This window comes from Corylus avellana, chromosome 2 (assembly GCF_965113065.1).
Source record: "Corylus avellana chromosome 2, dhCorAvel1.hap1.2, whole genome shotgun sequence".
NCBI lineage: Eukaryota > Viridiplantae > Streptophyta > Magnoliopsida > Fagales > Betulaceae > Corylus > Corylus avellana.
The window spans coordinates 45,424,704-45,440,436 of record NC_142491.1 but is presented as its reverse complement, the minus strand read 5'-3'; the positions used below and the strand labels follow the sequence as shown (position 1 = coordinate 45,440,436).

The 15,733-nt window shown below is 36.8% G+C and overlaps 1 protein-coding gene across 2 annotated transcripts; it reads left to right on the top strand.

Annotated features, from left to right (window-relative positions):
- The first annotated feature begins 283 nt into the window (after positions 1-283).
- On the top strand, positions 284-15,562 carry LOC132176371 (neuroblastoma-amplified sequence protein). 2 transcript variants are annotated; one of them, XM_059588570.2, is made up of 12 exons: positions 284-483; positions 605-653; positions 1,635-1,808; positions 2,594-2,795; positions 2,975-3,198; positions 3,805-4,807; positions 5,687-6,693; positions 9,015-9,103; positions 9,498-9,857; positions 10,968-12,207; positions 12,391-12,653; positions 12,758-15,562. In XM_059588570.2, exons 1-12 carry the CDS (start codon positions 397-399, stop codon positions 15,347-15,349), a joined length of 7,290 nt encoding a protein of 2,429 aa, XP_059444553.2. In that variant the 5' UTR covers positions 284-396; the 3' UTR covers positions 15,350-15,562. The 2 variants fall into 2 exon arrangements, with proteins under 2 accessions (XP_059444553.2, XP_059444546.2); XM_059588563.2 differs by having other exon boundaries at positions 12,388-12,653.
- The last annotated feature ends 171 nt before the right edge of the window (positions 15,563-15,733 follow it).

The following is a 15,733-nucleotide window of genomic DNA, read 5'->3' as shown; positions in this document are numbered from 1 at the left end:
GGACCCTTATTTTAAACACCCTAAAAATTTATAGAGATCTTTTGATCCAAAACACTTTATAAAAACTTTGGCAACTGAATTAACTGACATATCGAAATAAAATTTAAAAAACATAAAAATAGAATAGGGATCATTATGGGCCTCATCATTTCTTTTCATATGTTTCAAATGTTGGGTTAAGGCCCAGCTGAATTTTCCGCGGGCTACGGGTTCCAACCCGACCCAAAATTGTGAAAGAGTTTGGTTGTTGTCTGCCTGAACCAGTTCTCTCTCTCTCTCTCTCTCTCTCATTCTTGAAATGTGGATGCGTTGTGTATTTTGAGGTCTAGGGTTCGAGATCCGTGCGCGGGAAGACAAAGCACGCAGGCAGACGCAGAAGCAGTTTCACTTGGGACCATGGAAGAGCTAAGCGTACGGCAAGTGCTTTACGAGACGCGACATCACGCTTCGAGGCCGTACGCTCCCAATTACCCTCCTCAACAGGTTTTGTTCTTCGTTTTCCATTTTTTTTTCTTTGTCTTCGTATTTGAATGTACTTTTTATCTTATTTTTTATTTAAATTGTTTGATTTTTGTTTCTTTTTTAAATTTTACACTGAATTCAGGCAAATGATGGTGAGAGAGGGAGCTTCCTATCGTTGTTTTCGGTACAAGGTACGTCGATTTTTTGTTGTTGTTGTTGAGTTTTCTGTTAGTTAATTTTGGTTAAAATGTTTTACTGGTTACTCGTAGAGTGATAATACTTTATCGAGAATGTTTTACGAATTGGTCATTGATTATTATTTTTTTCTTTTCTTTATGTAATGCACATTGTTTACGTGCTTAATTGGTTGGAGGCATTGGCTTTCAGGGTTTTATAATGGATTATGATTTTTTTTAAATAATTTTTTACGGGGTTTTATCAAATTCGTTTCTGGATAGCTTATTAATTAAAATGAGAAATAGGCTCTAAGCGATAATATGTTATTTTGATTGTTAGGAATATTTGCAAGACTCTCTTAGGTACTTATAAGATTTATTTATTTATTTTTGAACTGTAAAGGTGTTGAATGAGTGGTTAGGAGTGAGCTAGAAGTGTCAAGAGTGTGAAGCTGTTTGCTTGTACTGAACTTCATTGCTTAATGGAATGATTTATTCATCCAAAAAAAAAGATTGTTAAAATTGGGTTTTTATATTGGCTATTGTTAAAAGGTTGTCTTGATTGATTATATAGCAAAACATATGGTTTGGAAGTAATGGGATGTTAGTAATACAAACATTTTAGTTATTTTCTAAGAGTTCAATGTGGATGGGTATCTGCCATCATCTGCTAGTTTTGGTTTATACCTTCCATATTTAACAGTAAATGTCGAGGTGGTACCATTATTGATTTGCTAATATTTTTGTAGAGAAGTGTTCTGTTCATGCTTTTGATGTTGTGATTTATCCTAGTTTATCGGAGGTAGTATTCATAAAGTGAAGTTGATTGTTCAGGTTGTGTCTTACAAGAAGAAGGACGTGCCTTGTTAAAGAATCATAATTACTATATAAAACAACAATGGTTTTTCTTTTTCATGATTTTTCAAATTTCACTCGGAAATTGGTAAAGTCTAGCAGTCTGTCAACTTTATGATTCTTTCCCTTAATACCTTGTAGGTGTAAGTCAACTCAAAGAGAAATGGAGTGATTACAAGCAACCGAAAAAATTGAAAAGATTGATATCCTTGTTTATCTCCCTGAGAGGCGAACGTGTGGCTGTCGCTGCTGGAAATCAGATAACAATTTTTCAGAAGGATGATGACTACATGGAGCCCTGTGGAACTTTTACTGGTAAGATCCATTTGTTGATTCATTTAGCTATGTTTGTGATATCTTGGTGTCAACTATCACATTGCATCATATGCTAAACGCTTTAAACTGACAAATTTGTTTCTATTTACTTTTTAGATCAACAATTTTTCAAATTCACTACAGTCACTAGCCTTGAAAATGGCAGTATCAGTGTAATATAAGTATAAGTTTTATATAAATACATGTTTATTTATATGTTTGTGGTGCCTATGTTGATTTAACTTAACTAAGAGATTTTGTTTTTGATAAGTAATGTTGTATATGACAAAAAGAGATTTTGAAGGCTTAATTCCTATTGATGTCAGCATGTAGGAGCATATGAAAATGTCAAGTAACGCATAATAACATATAATACAATGCTTATACTTTGCTGCATAGCTCTTTAACTATTTTATCGTGACTATTGAGGCATAACTCTCTGGTTCTTTTACAAATACAATGAAAACATAGACGTCTTACACGCTGCATGATGATATATAATCTTCTGTAAATATCTTAGTTTAATGGAGTAGCCCTGTCAGCCACCTAACGTTTGCATTGAAGCCTACTGTTTACCTTTTAGTCCTTTGATTCTAGATAAGGATAAAAAACCTCTGCAAGTAGAAGAGGGTGGGGGAGGAGTGGGGGAATTGATTGATCTTGATGGTATGATGTTAATACTATGAAATGCATTAGCTATATGAACTATACGCTTAATCTTTCTCAGGTTTGTATGTCACTGCATTTTTTCTCGCTGTTGTTTCTAATTTTGTTCCATGTATCAGCTGGAAGCCATGCTACATTCACCACGGGAACTTGGTCTGAGTGTCATGATGTTCTTGGAGTTGCTGATGATACTGGTACGCTATATTTTATCAAATTAAATGGGGAAGAGATAGCAAGAATTACAAGGAGACATTTGAAAATCTGTATGCCAATAGTGGGCCTGATTGCTGAGAATGATTCTGATGAACAGAGATCTTGCTTGTAAGTGTTTTTTTTTTTTTTTTTCCTACAGCCTCTGCTTGAAATTTGACTAGAGAATTTTACAAAAAGCAGTTTCCTGTCAACATTGAGTTTAGGTTGGGGGTTATGGTTTTGTTGTTTGACCAGTCCTGAAGTTTAGGCAACTTGACATCTGTTTAAGTTAATGGAAATGTTTCCAGGTGCAGCTTCACTATTGTTACATCAGACGGTTCTTTTCAGCATATTGAGATTAGTCAGGAGCCAAGTGCCTCTATCTCCTCTGCACTCACCTCTGATAATGGCTTAACCCCGAAGAGGCAGTTTAATAACAATGTCTTCTGCTTTGATTACCATCCAGAACTTTCTTTGCTAGTTGTTGTTGATGGTTCTGACAGTATCTCATTAACCTCTGGTGGGAACTCCGGTATGTGTTTATGTACTATTTTTCCATTCAATTTTCCTACAGTGAAGATTTTGTGTATATGAGTCATCGTCTAACTCATATTGTTTCTTGTATCTTTGACATGCAACTATTAGATTGGAACCCTCACGCATGCACAAAAAGAAGAAAAAGTGTGTGTGTGTGTGTGTTGGGGGTGGGGGGGGGGGGGGGGGGGGGGGTGGTTGTTGAAGAACACCTACTATTTATCAAAAAAAGAAAGAAAAAGAGCAGCACCTACTAGTTCTGCATGGTAAAATGTCTAAGATGATAAGATGACAGTTGATCATTGCTTTAAATAGTGGGAAAAACCTTAAATCCTTTCATCCATTATGGTTCATCAGATTGTGCTGCCTTTGACATTCCATTCTTTAACATGTCCTCAATGTGTATGTCAGCCATATGAAAAAACCTAAGGATCCATGTTCTTGGTTTGGGGGTCATCATCAGGCAGAGTCTTATTCTGTCTAGTAAAAGTTGTTTAGATTCAATTATGAATTTTTATCACTTTCTAGAAACGTGGAAAACTATATTACAGATAAAGTTCATACATTAAGTATTTAATAATTGTTTTTGTAATATATTTTCCAGGATCCTGTAATATTTCTCTTTGGCGTAGAAGTAAAATTCAGGATATAGAGCAATTGTTCTCTACTCAGTTTGATGGCTTATATTCTAAACCAAAAGGTTATGTGGGTCAACTAGCATTTCCAAAGGTGGCAATCTCACCGCAAGTCAATTTTGTTGCTACACTAGATGTTAGAGGACGCTTGCACATTTTCAAGCTGGATAAAGAATGCTTTTCACTTTCAAGTTTTGCTTGCAGAGGGATATATGACTCACAAGTGACTGATAGTTTGTCAAATGGAGGTGGAAATTTTGTAAGCGATGTTGTGGACTTTACTTGGTGGTCTGACCATATCATTGCTTTTGCAAAAAGAAGTGGCATTGTCACCATGCTTGATATTCTAAGCGGTTCACACTTTCAGCAGGATGACACTGTATATTCCATGCTCATGTTAGAAAGGGTACAGAAGTTTCCAGGACACATTTTTCTTTTGGAGAGTACATTATCTGAAGAGAGATACAATGTATCAAATTCTGGGAAAACAAATGACTTGCATCGTGTGGAGCTGATTACTGAAGATAGATTTAATCAATTTGATATTTCTAGATTGCAATGGAGTTTGATATCATTTTCTGAGAGATCTGTCCCTGAAATGTACAATATTTTAATTAGCAAGCAAAAGTATCAGGCTGCCTTGGACTTTGCTGGTTGTCATGGGCTGGATAAAGATGAAGTTGTAAAGTCACAGTGGTTGCATTCTGGCCAAGGCATAAATGAAATAAATATGTTTTTGTCTAAAATTAAGGATCAAGTTTTTGTAGTTTCTGAATGTTTAGATAAAGTTGGGCCAACAGAAGATGCTGTAAGGGCTTTGCTTGCATATGGGTTGCGCCTAACTAACCAATATAGGTTTTCAGAAGCAGAAGATAATGAACGTAGTCAATTTTGGGATTCCCGCATGGCTAGACTTCAGTTACTGCAATTCAATGACAGGCTGGAAACATATCTTGGGATAAACATGGGCAGGTATTATGCTCTGCAGAATCTATGGTTATTGTTGTTTGCAGAAATAACATAATTTTTGAAGTATTAGAACCATATTCTATTAGGATAAAAAAGAAAAAAAGAGGAGAGAGAACAATTATTTAACCAAATATAGTGTCTATCGTAAATGTTTTTTTTTTTTTTTTTGGTTTATTTCTTTTAATTGAAGTCTCACTTAACTTTATTATAGCATATTTAAGACAATACAATTGCCATGCAGTGTTATCGAAATGGTTGTTGTGATATATTTTGGTATCTATGTCTGAGCAAGATGTCTCCATAATCTGTGTGTATGCATGTATGTGCATAGAAAGGTTGCCTACTGATATGGGAGACAAGTATAATTTTTTTTTTGGTGATGAATAGGAGGCAGGATATATTTATTAGGCAATTTTCTTCATATAGTATTCCAACATCATTTTCATGAGCTAATCCTTGTTTGTGTTACTCATTCAACAATCTCATCAATCTGCAAGTTCTTTACCATAAGGATTTAATTCCTTTCGTACCTTTTGCAACATCTTAATATCTAGAGCAGTACAGCAGGATGTAAGCTCATATAAAAAAAAAATGAAAATATGGATTAGACATGATATCGGGCTCCTAGAGGCAAGAAATCGAAAATCACTTGCCAAAATTGATTGGATTTACTTTATATGACTATTGTGAAGAATTTCATTAATTTTATATTCTTTAATATCCCTGGAAAACCTTTTTTATGCTGCATAGAGATAAAAATGTAGATAATTTTTGCAATAATATTTAAGATTATCAGTGATAAATTGTTTTATGCTTTGATTTTTATTTATTTCTTCTGATTGTTTCTACTGACTCACAGTTTAATGACATAGTGTTGTGCAGGTTTTCTGTGCAGGAGTACAGAGAATTTCGTGTGATGCCTATTAATGAAGCTGGTGTTAGACTTGCTGAAAGTGGAAAAATTGGTGCCTTAAACCTCCTATTCAAGCGTCATCCTTATTCGCTGACTCCTTTCATGTTGGAGATTTTAGCTGCTATCCCTGAAACCATTCCTGTACAAACATATGGGCATCTTCTTCCCGGGAGGTTGCCTCCTACCAGTGTTGCTGTGAGGGAGGAAGATTGGGTTGAATGTGAGAAGATGGTGAGCTTTATAAACAAATTGCCCAAAAATCATGAGATTGGTATCCAGCTCAGAACGGAACCCATGGTCAAGCGATGCCTAGGATCTGTTTGGCCATCAACTGTTGAACTTTCGCGATGGTATAAGAATAGAGCTAGAGATATTGATAGTTTTACTGGTCAGCTAGATAATAGCCTCTGCTTGCTTGACTTTGCTCATAACAAAGGTATTTGTGAGTTGCAGCAGTTCCTTGATGATGTCTCATACTTGCACCAACTTATCTATTCGGATGACAGTGATGGCGAATTGAGTATCAGTATGAGTCTTGTGGACTGGGAACAATTATCTGACTATGATAAATTCAGGATGATGCTTAAAGGAGTTAAAGAACAAAATGTGGTTAAACGATTACGTGATAAAGCAATTCCATTCATGCAGAGTAGATTTAAGAATGCGGCCTCAGTTTCTCTAGGTCAGGTTCCAGATAACCATCTTTCTGCAGATGAGAATAACAATGAGTCATTTCTGGTTAGATGGATGAAGGAAATTGCTTTGGAGAAGAAATTGGACACATGCTTGATTGTAATTGAGGAGGGTTGCAGAGACATGGTAGTTGAGGAAGGGTGGGGAGAGTTCCAGAGTAATGGTTTTTTCAGGGATGAGGTTGAAGCTGTGGATTGTGCCCTGCAGTGCATATATATGTCCACAGAAACAGATAGGTGGAGTACCATGGCTGCCATATTTTCAAAGCTTCCACAAATACAAGGTGATTTATGCTTTATAAGCTTGAAAATTCTCATCTTGGTAAATGAGATCTTAATATTTGTCAGATTTTCTAATGGGCATGGTTAATTATCATATTCCACAGAGGCCTAAGCTTATTTGACTTGGAATTGAGTTATGGATATCTTTTTGGTTATCTCTATTTGATATCTAACTATGATTTTACTCTCTCACAACCAACGATTCTGCCTTTTTTTATTTGGTTGTTGAGCCCACTTTACTTGTGAACCCTGATCTTTCCATTTTTTACCCATTTCTTAGGGGGAGTCTCCCAACTATATTTGAAAATGAATTGGTTATCCATTAAGACAAAGAAAGCTTTCTTGTAGTTCTGCCTTTTGCTCTAAAAATTCAGAAAGACTCGTCGGAAATCGCTGGTTGGGTTGGTCCAACCAAGAAAGGCATAACAGAAATAATTGAATCTCCTCCATGTTGAATAGCTTAGGAGTAATTCAACATACTTTAATAGCTTAGGAGCAATTCAACATACTTTAATAGCTTTAGGAGCAATTCAACATATGTTAATAGCTTAGGAGCAATTCAACATACTTTGCTTAAGGGTGACTTAACATTTGATGGAGCAGGTCTGTGAGAGAGAGAGTTGCTGTCTTCTAAAATAGATACCTATGCATCAACTGGTATAAGAAAGGGTTTAGAGTTTGTATGTTGGATAGGTTTTGAAACGATTAAATCTTGAAGGCTATAGAAGCTGAAAACTGCGAATTCTGCTTGCTGGATGACAAGAATCAAGATCGTTCTTTTGAGGCTGATGGCTGAAAGTTGTTGGTAATTTTGGGGTTTTAGAGTTTCAAAATGTATAGGAGGGATGTGAATTGGGATTGTAAAGAGAGAAGTTTGTGGTTGTTCGAAGTAACAGCATGCAGTAGACAAACATGTCTCAATACTCAAAACACCTGATGTTACTATAGTCAAAGTCAAATGCCTCTAGTCCATTGAAGCATATTTGTAAGACCTTTTGACCTTCTTAATCTATTAGGATTAGGTCTCCTTATTGGACTGGTAAACCAAAGACCTAATAAAACCCTATAAAATAGTTTTAATAGTATTTGAATTTAGAATACTTACAGACCAAACGCAGTTATGAAATTCGTGATCTTCCTCTGTGCAAAAAAAAAAAATCTACAACTCTTAAAGTAATTACCCAAATTAAATACTAAATTAACCCTAGACTCTTAATCACTTGGCCTTCAAGAACAATATAAGACTCATCTCAATCTAATGTTGCACTTGATCCCCACACATGGAAGCTTTGAGTTTCCAAAATTGAAAATTACTCTGACAGCAATTTGACCATTGTTCCAAGGCTGCATCCTTGAAAACCAAGCATTACTACTTTGACTTAGTCGATATGTCTTTTTGGCAGTATGTTTTTTGTTTTTTTTCCTATGGACTAATTAACTTTAAATTTCACTCAAAACATGTGCACTTAAAATCAATTTTGGTTATGCAGATGCATATAATCATATCATTTTTGGGTAACTCTATTTCCACAACTACTTTTGCTTGATTTACTGCATCCAAACAAAATTTTTTCACTTCTCTTGCTGATTTTGGCTTTAAAATTGAGTTTATTCACGGTGAGCATTTCATTAGAAACTACTTATATATATATATAAAATTTCATTAGAAACTACTTATAAAAAAAAGCATTTCATTAGAAACTCAAAAACTGACAATGTTATTGTAATGCACTGGCAGATTGAATTATGTGTGCAATGCTTCAATGTTTGAATGAGCTTGTCATCTTTCTGTACTTTGTTTGAGTGTCTGCTCACATGTGTGTTGTTAAGTTGGGATGAGCCATGTAGTAGGAGTCCAGTAGTCCATAATTGTGATGCAGTGTGCACCCAATTTTGTGTGTTCTAGAAAGCATGGCATGCAAGATATGTGTTTCTTATAACATCTTATCCCCCACCATAGGTCTTATATATATATATATATATATATATAAAATTTTCTTTATTTATTTATTTATTTTTATGTATATTGAGATTTGTTTGAAAAGCTAGATAAAGAATTAGCAAAGTTATAACTATTAATATTCCATCCTTTCATTGACATCTTAAATTGAAATAATTGAGGGGTAATCAAGATAATCTGGTGGTAGATGCCAAATAGGAATCTTGGCTTCCTTAGTGGAATAGATATCTGTAATTGCAAGACTAAAATATACTTTCCTGCGCTGGTGTTTTTCACATTGTGCATTTTTGTTGGTGAGATTATTATGGTCATCTTACTGGAATTTTTTTTCTTGAGAATAATTGAAATATTTTGCCTGTGCAGATACCGGAACACGTGTTGAGGGCCTTAAGAGAAGACTCAAACTGGCAGAAGGCCATGTTGAAGCAGGGAGGCTTTTGGGGTTTTACCAGGTTTGTATTCTTTATTGCACAGAGAATGCTTTTGTGCTTTGATGACCTATCATGGGCATTAAACAGTTTGAGCTCTCCTAGGAACAAAAATAATGGAAGAAAAATGAAAGATAGAAATTAAGTTTCTGGAGGCCCCACCCCTTTCTTCTTGGTGGCCAAGGTTGGCAACTTGCTGTTTTGTTTACTAGGAAATATGTGGAAGCACTATGGATTATGAAATTTTTGGCCTTAATGAGCATAAGATTAAGATATGGAATTCTAGATTTTTTTCCAAAAGGAAGATTAAACTGATGATATTGACAGTAGATTGCTTCATTCCTTTTTCTTAATTTTTTTGCATTTAATTGATTGTGAGAGGTAAACTTAGATTTTAATGGTACATGTTTGTATTCAGGTCCCGAAGCCAATGAATTTTTTCCTGGAGGCTCATTCAGATGGAAAAGGTGTAAAACAGATTCTTCGCCTGATACTTTCGAAATTTGTTCGTCGACAGCCTGGTCGTTCTGATAATGATTGGGCAAACATGTGGCGTGATATGCAGTGTTTGAGAGAGAAGGCATTTCCTTTTCTGGACCTAGAGTATATGTTGATGGAATTCTGCAGAGGACTGCTGAAAGCTGGAAAATTTTCTCTTGCAAGGAATTATTTAAAAGGTACAAGTTCAGTTGCTTTGTCATCGGAGAAGGCAGAAAACCTTGTCATTCAAGCTGCAAGGGAATATTTTTTCTCAGCTTCAAGTCTTACTTGTCCTGAAGTAAGTATATGGAAAGCTTATGTTCTTTGATCAATTAAGAGTGAAGTAAGCATGTGGAAAGGTTTTGTTCTCTGATCAATTAAGATATCTAGGAGTGGATTAATTCATTCAAGATTCTTACTATAACCTATTAATGGCTAGCTACTTGATGTTCGTCCCTCCTTATGGCCCTTGTACGTTACAACATGCATTGATCAGGTGACATCAAACATGATGTAAACTATTTGACATAATGTCAACAGTGAGGCGCAATGTTGATTTTATAATAACTTACACGTTCAAAAACATTTTTTGTTAGATGTCTAACACAAGCAGCATTAACATAGACAGGCATGAGAACTTGCCGCATATTATGTGGGGATCGAGAATTAGTAACTCAAGCTAATGTTATGAAATAACTTATCTTTTTTTGTTTTGTTACTACTACCACCCAAGGCAAGGGTGGGCAGTCTCCTTGCCAAACATTTGCCATCAACTACTCTAGTCCAGATTGGCTGGCAAATATGCTGCAATAAGCTTAAGGGTCCAGGTGGGCAGTGTAAACTAATATTTGAACCAACAATGTTTATAATCTCTTGATTTTTATATATAAATTTTGTTGTTTCAGTATATTTCTCTTTCTTATGTGATATTTTTTTTTGGTAAGAAATGAAAAACTTTATTGAAAGCATATACACAGGGAGCTCCCACAAGCCTGAAACCCAAAAAACAGCAAAAACACCCTCAACCCAACCCACCCAAAGAGCCCACAACCCCAACACCCACAAGACAACAAAGCCTAAAGCCCTCAAACACTAACAAGCGTGAGCCTTGCCTTTCGCATGCCTAGATGATGATCCCTTCGCATGATATAATTAGATCATAAGGTGACTATGTAATGATTTTGCTTTTTATTAACACACTCAAAGCCGAACTCGAGAACTTATAGTTGCTTCTCAACCAGAATGAACAAGGCCTTAATGCCTAGAATGGGTTGGCTGGCTATCTAAGAGTTTGCCATTAATATTAATTTGCGTATAATGCTTGATTATGTCCAAGTTCATTGTGGAAAACAGATTCTGTAATATTTGTATTTAAATCCATTGATTGCATTGTTGAAACTTGTTTCAGATCTGGAAGGCTAGGGAATGTCTGAATTTATATCCAAGCAGCGGAAATGTTAAAACAGAGGCTGATATTATTGATGCACTTACAGTTAAACTTCCAAACCTTGGAGTTACTCTTCTACCCGTGCAATTCAGGCAAATAAAAGACCCCTTGGAGATTATTAAAATGGCAATCACAAGTCAAACTGGTGCTTATTTACATGTTGACGAACTCATTGAGGTTGCCAAACTTCTTCGATTAAACTCTCCAGAAGACATATCAGCCGTTGAGGAAGCAATTGCTAGAGAAGCTGCAGTTGCAGGTGATCTTCAATTAGCGTTTGATCTCTGCCTTGTTTTGGCTAAAAAACGACATGGTCTCATTTGGGACTTATGTGCTGCAATAGCGAGGGGTCCGGCCCTTGAAAACATGGATATAAGTTCTCGAAAGCAGCTACTAGGTTTTGCTTTGAGCCATTGTGATGTGGACTCCATAGGTGAATTGCTCCATGCATGGAAAGATCTAGATATGCAAGGCCAATGTGAGACGTTAATGATGTTGACAGGGACAAATTCTCCTAGTTTTTCAGTTCAAGGTTCCTCAATTACTTCACTTCCAGTCCATAATATTCAAGATATTAATCACTTGAAAGATTGCTTTGAACTGGTTCAAGGGATTGGTGGTGATGATCGAGAAGTTCAATTTGACAGCATAAAAAATGTAGTATCTGCTGTTGCTAAAAGCCTGCCCATTGAGAATGGGAACAAGTGGGAATCTGGTCTGAGAGAAAATGGGAAATTTTTGTCTTTTGCTGCTTTACAGCTTCCATGGTTGCTTGAATTGAGTAGGAAAGCAGAATATGGTAAGAAATTGATTTCTGGCTTAATTCCTGGAAAGCAGTATGTTAGTATAAGAACACAGGCTGTGGTGACTATTCTGTCCTGGTTGGCGAGGAATGGATTTGCCCCTAGAGATAATGTGATTGCCTCTCTGGCAAAATCAATTATTGAAACTCCTGCTACTGAAGAGGAAGACATTGTGGGATGCTCTTTTCTCTTGAATCTTGTGGATGCATTTACTGGGGTTGAAGTTATAGAAGAGCAGTTGAGAACAAGGGAGGATTACCAAGAAATTTGTAGCCTCATGAACGTGGGAATGATGTATAGTTTATTACACAACTCTGGGCTCGAGTGTGTGGGGCCTGCAAAGAGGAGGGAGCTGCTACTGAGGAAATTTAAAGAAAAGCACACACCACCTAGTTCTGGTATTGGCAAACTTGGTTATTTGACTCCTAAACTGCATAGAATGCTGTTCTATTTATAATGTCATTTAAAATAAGAACTGCAAAAAATGTTTTTTCTTCTCTTTCAATTTTTTAGGGGTCAACTTCGTTTCTGTGTAATGAGGCTATTCCCTTGTTCTTGTTTTATTTTCTTACTTTCAGAAGAAATAGAAAAGATTGATAAAGTACAGTCCACATTTTGGAGAGAATGGAAACTGAAATTAGAAGAAGAAAAGCGTGTAGCAGACCATTCTAGAGCACTAGAGAAAATAATTCCTGGGGTTGAAACTGAACGGTTTTTGTCTGGGGACATCAAATACATTGAGGGTGTCATTGTCTCCCTAATTGAATCAGTAAAGTTGGTGAAGAAGAGCATTTTAAGTGGCGTATTGAAAATAGCTGATACCTATGGCTTGAATCGTACTGAGGTATGTGGATGTGCGTGCATTTCTCTTAAAAGCAGTAATATAGAAGGCAAATGTATGCCCACTGGACCTATTAGAATCTAATGTCTACCTCTTTTTCCTTGCAGGTGCTACTGCGGTGCCTAAGTTCTCTCCTTGTTTCTGAGGTTTGGACAAATGATGATATTATGGCTGAAATTGCAGCATTCAAGGGAGAACTTATTGATCATGCTGTAGAAACTATCAAAACTATTTCCTTGATTGTGTACCCTGCAGTTGATGGGTGTAACAAGTTGAGGCTTGCTTATGTGTACAGCCTGCTCTCTGACTGCTACTTGCAGCTGGAAGAAACCAAAGGTTCATTGTCGATGATACAAGCAGACCAAACAAATATTTCTAGTCTTGGGCTTGCTCATTTCTACAGGCTAATTGAGCAAGAATGCAGAAGAGTTTCATTTATTAAGAACTTGAACTTTAAAAATATTGCTGGATTAGGTGGTTTGAACTTGGAGTGCTTCAGCACTGAAGTTTACACACACATTGATGAAAGTAGCTTGGAAGCTCTGGCAAAAATGGTTGAGACCCTTGCCAGTATCTATACTGATCCAGTGCCTGAGGGTCTCATATCGTGGCAGGATGTCTACAAACATCATGTCTTGAGTTTGTTGACAGCCTTGGAAACTAGAGCTACAGCTGATTCTAAAATTAATGGCCTTGAAACCGTTCAGGGCTTCGTAAGTCAACTTGAGCAGAGCTATGATTTCTGCAGAATATATATCAAACTACTTGCTCCTTCTGATGCTTTGGACATTATGAAATGGTACTTCAGAGTAATCATCCCGATTTATGGTTCTTATGGGAATCTGCGAGATAACTCAGAATGGCAGAACTGCCTCATCATCCTTTTGAACTTTTGGATTAGATTGGCTGATGGAATGAAGGATATTGTAGCCCATGAGAGTTTGGGAGGAAATCTAATGTTCAATCCAGAATGCATAATGAGTTGTCTAAGGGTTTTTATGAGGTTGGTGATGGAGGACATTGTATCACCGAAACAGGGTTGGGGGACCATTATCAGCTATGTCAAATACGGTTTAATTGGTGATTTTGATGTTGATATTTTCACGTTCTGCAGAGCCATGGTTTTCTCTGGCTGTGGATTTGGAGCCATTGCAGAAGTGTTTTCTGTATTCATATCACTGCTGCCAAGTGGTTCCGCAGCAGCCAGTGACACTGAATGTCACGATCTTCCCCGTCTGTATTTAAATATCTTGGAACCCATCTTACAAGATTTGGTCAATGAATCCTATGAACATCAGAATTTGTTTCATCTATTATCTTCTCTGAGTAAACTAGAAGCTAATTTGGAGGACTTGAAGAGGGCCAGGTGTGCAGTCTGGGAAAGGATGGCCAAGTTTTCTGATAATCTGCAGCTGCCAAGTTCGGTTCGTGTTTATGCTCTAGAGCTTATGCAATTCATCACGGGCGGAAATATCAAGGGTTTCTCTCCTGAGATACAATCTAATGTTCTACCGTGGGAAGGGTGGGATGAGTTGCAATTTACATTTAAAAATAGTGAGACTACTACTAATCTGGGGTTGCCAGATCATAAGGATACTTCTAGCAGGTTTACAAGTACTTTGGTTGCCCTCAAATCATCTCAGCTTGCAGCAACCATCTCTCCTAGCATAGAAATTACCCCTGATGATCTCATGAATATGGAGACTACAGTTTCTTGCTTCTTAAATCTGTGTGGAGCTGCTACTACAGATTCCCATGTTGATGCTTTACTTTCCATTTTGGGGGAGTGGGAGGGGCTTTTCATCATTGGTAAAGATGAGGAAGCCTCTGCAGAAGCCTCTGATGCAGGAAATGACTGGAGCGGTGATAATTGGGATGAGGGATGGGAAAGCTTTCAAGAGGTAGAACCTCTTGAGAAGGAAGTGATAAAGAACCCCTCTATTCACCCTTTACATGCCTGTTGGATGGAGGCTTTCAAGAAACTTATAATGCTGTCCCGGCTACGAGATCTGCTAACTCTGATTGACCAGTCCTTATCAAAATCTAATGGATTATTTCTTGATGAAGACGATGCCAGGAGCTTGTGCCAGACCCTACTCGGAATAGATTGTTTTGCGGCTTTAAAGATGGTGCTGTTATTGCCTTATGAAGCATTATGGTCACCGTGCTTGGATGAAGTTGAGGACAAACTGAAACAGGGAGGCATCTCAGACACAATTGGCAGAGATCATGAACTTTTGATGCTTGTGTTATCTTCAGGGATCACATCAACTATCATCACCAAATCTTCCTATGGTACCATTTTCTCATATCTGTGCTATATGGTTGGAAATTTATCTCGCCATTGTCAAGAAGCTCAGTTGCCAAGGTTTGCACGGAAAGGATCAAACATCTCATTCCTCTTCAGAAAAATTATCTTCCCTGCATTCATATCAGAGCTTGTGAAGACGAGGCAGCAAATTCTAGCGGGGTTTCTTGTTACAAAATTTATGCACACAAATGCCTCACTCAGTTTCATCAACATAGCGGAGAGCAGTCTTGGTAGATATTTGGAGAGGCAGCTCAATGTATTAGAGCGTGAAAAGTTTGCTCTTGAGGAGACATCTGAAACATTAAGGAATACCGTTTGCAGTTTGAGAGGCAAGTTGGGAAATCTGATCCAATCTGCGTTGCCGTCGCTTTCTAGTAATGTTGGATGAGGATGTTTGAATTTTTTTTTTTTTACAGCGATGCAATTTAATTAGGAGTAGTTGTTGTATAAACTGTTATTTAATTACTTTTTGTTTAGTTGTGGAAAGAGGGAGACAGAATTGTATAGGGAGTACTCTTGATTTTTGATTTTACAGAAATATGTTTAACGTGGGTCAAAGCAACCCATATGGAAATCGATGTGCAGTTTTATTGCTTTGTAAGATCATTCCCAATGGAAGAGCTAAATGTTACTTTTATTCAAAATGGCTCTTCAAATGTTTAAAAAACTCCCTACATTAGATTAGCCAAAAGAAAATGTAAAATAGATATTTGATTAGAAGAGCTAAAAAAAAAGTTAAATGTAGCAGCACTTTTCAAGAAAGTTATTTTAT

What these genes read in the sequence shown, in the direction of transcription:
- LOC132176371 (XM_059588563.2), top strand. Translation starts at nt 397, where the DNA reads ATGGAAGAGCTAAGCGTACGGCAAGTGCTTTACGAGACGCGACATCAC. An exon ending in AACCTCTGGTGGGAACTCCG is followed by an intron (nt 3,199 to 3,804) that starts GTATGTGTTTAT and finishes TATATTTTCCAG; the next exon opens with GATCCTGTAATATTTCTCTT. An exon ending in AAAGCTTCCACAAATACAAG is followed by an intron (nt 6,694 to 9,014) that starts GTGATTTATGCT and finishes TTGCCTGTGCAG; the next exon opens with ATACCGGAACACGTGTTGAG.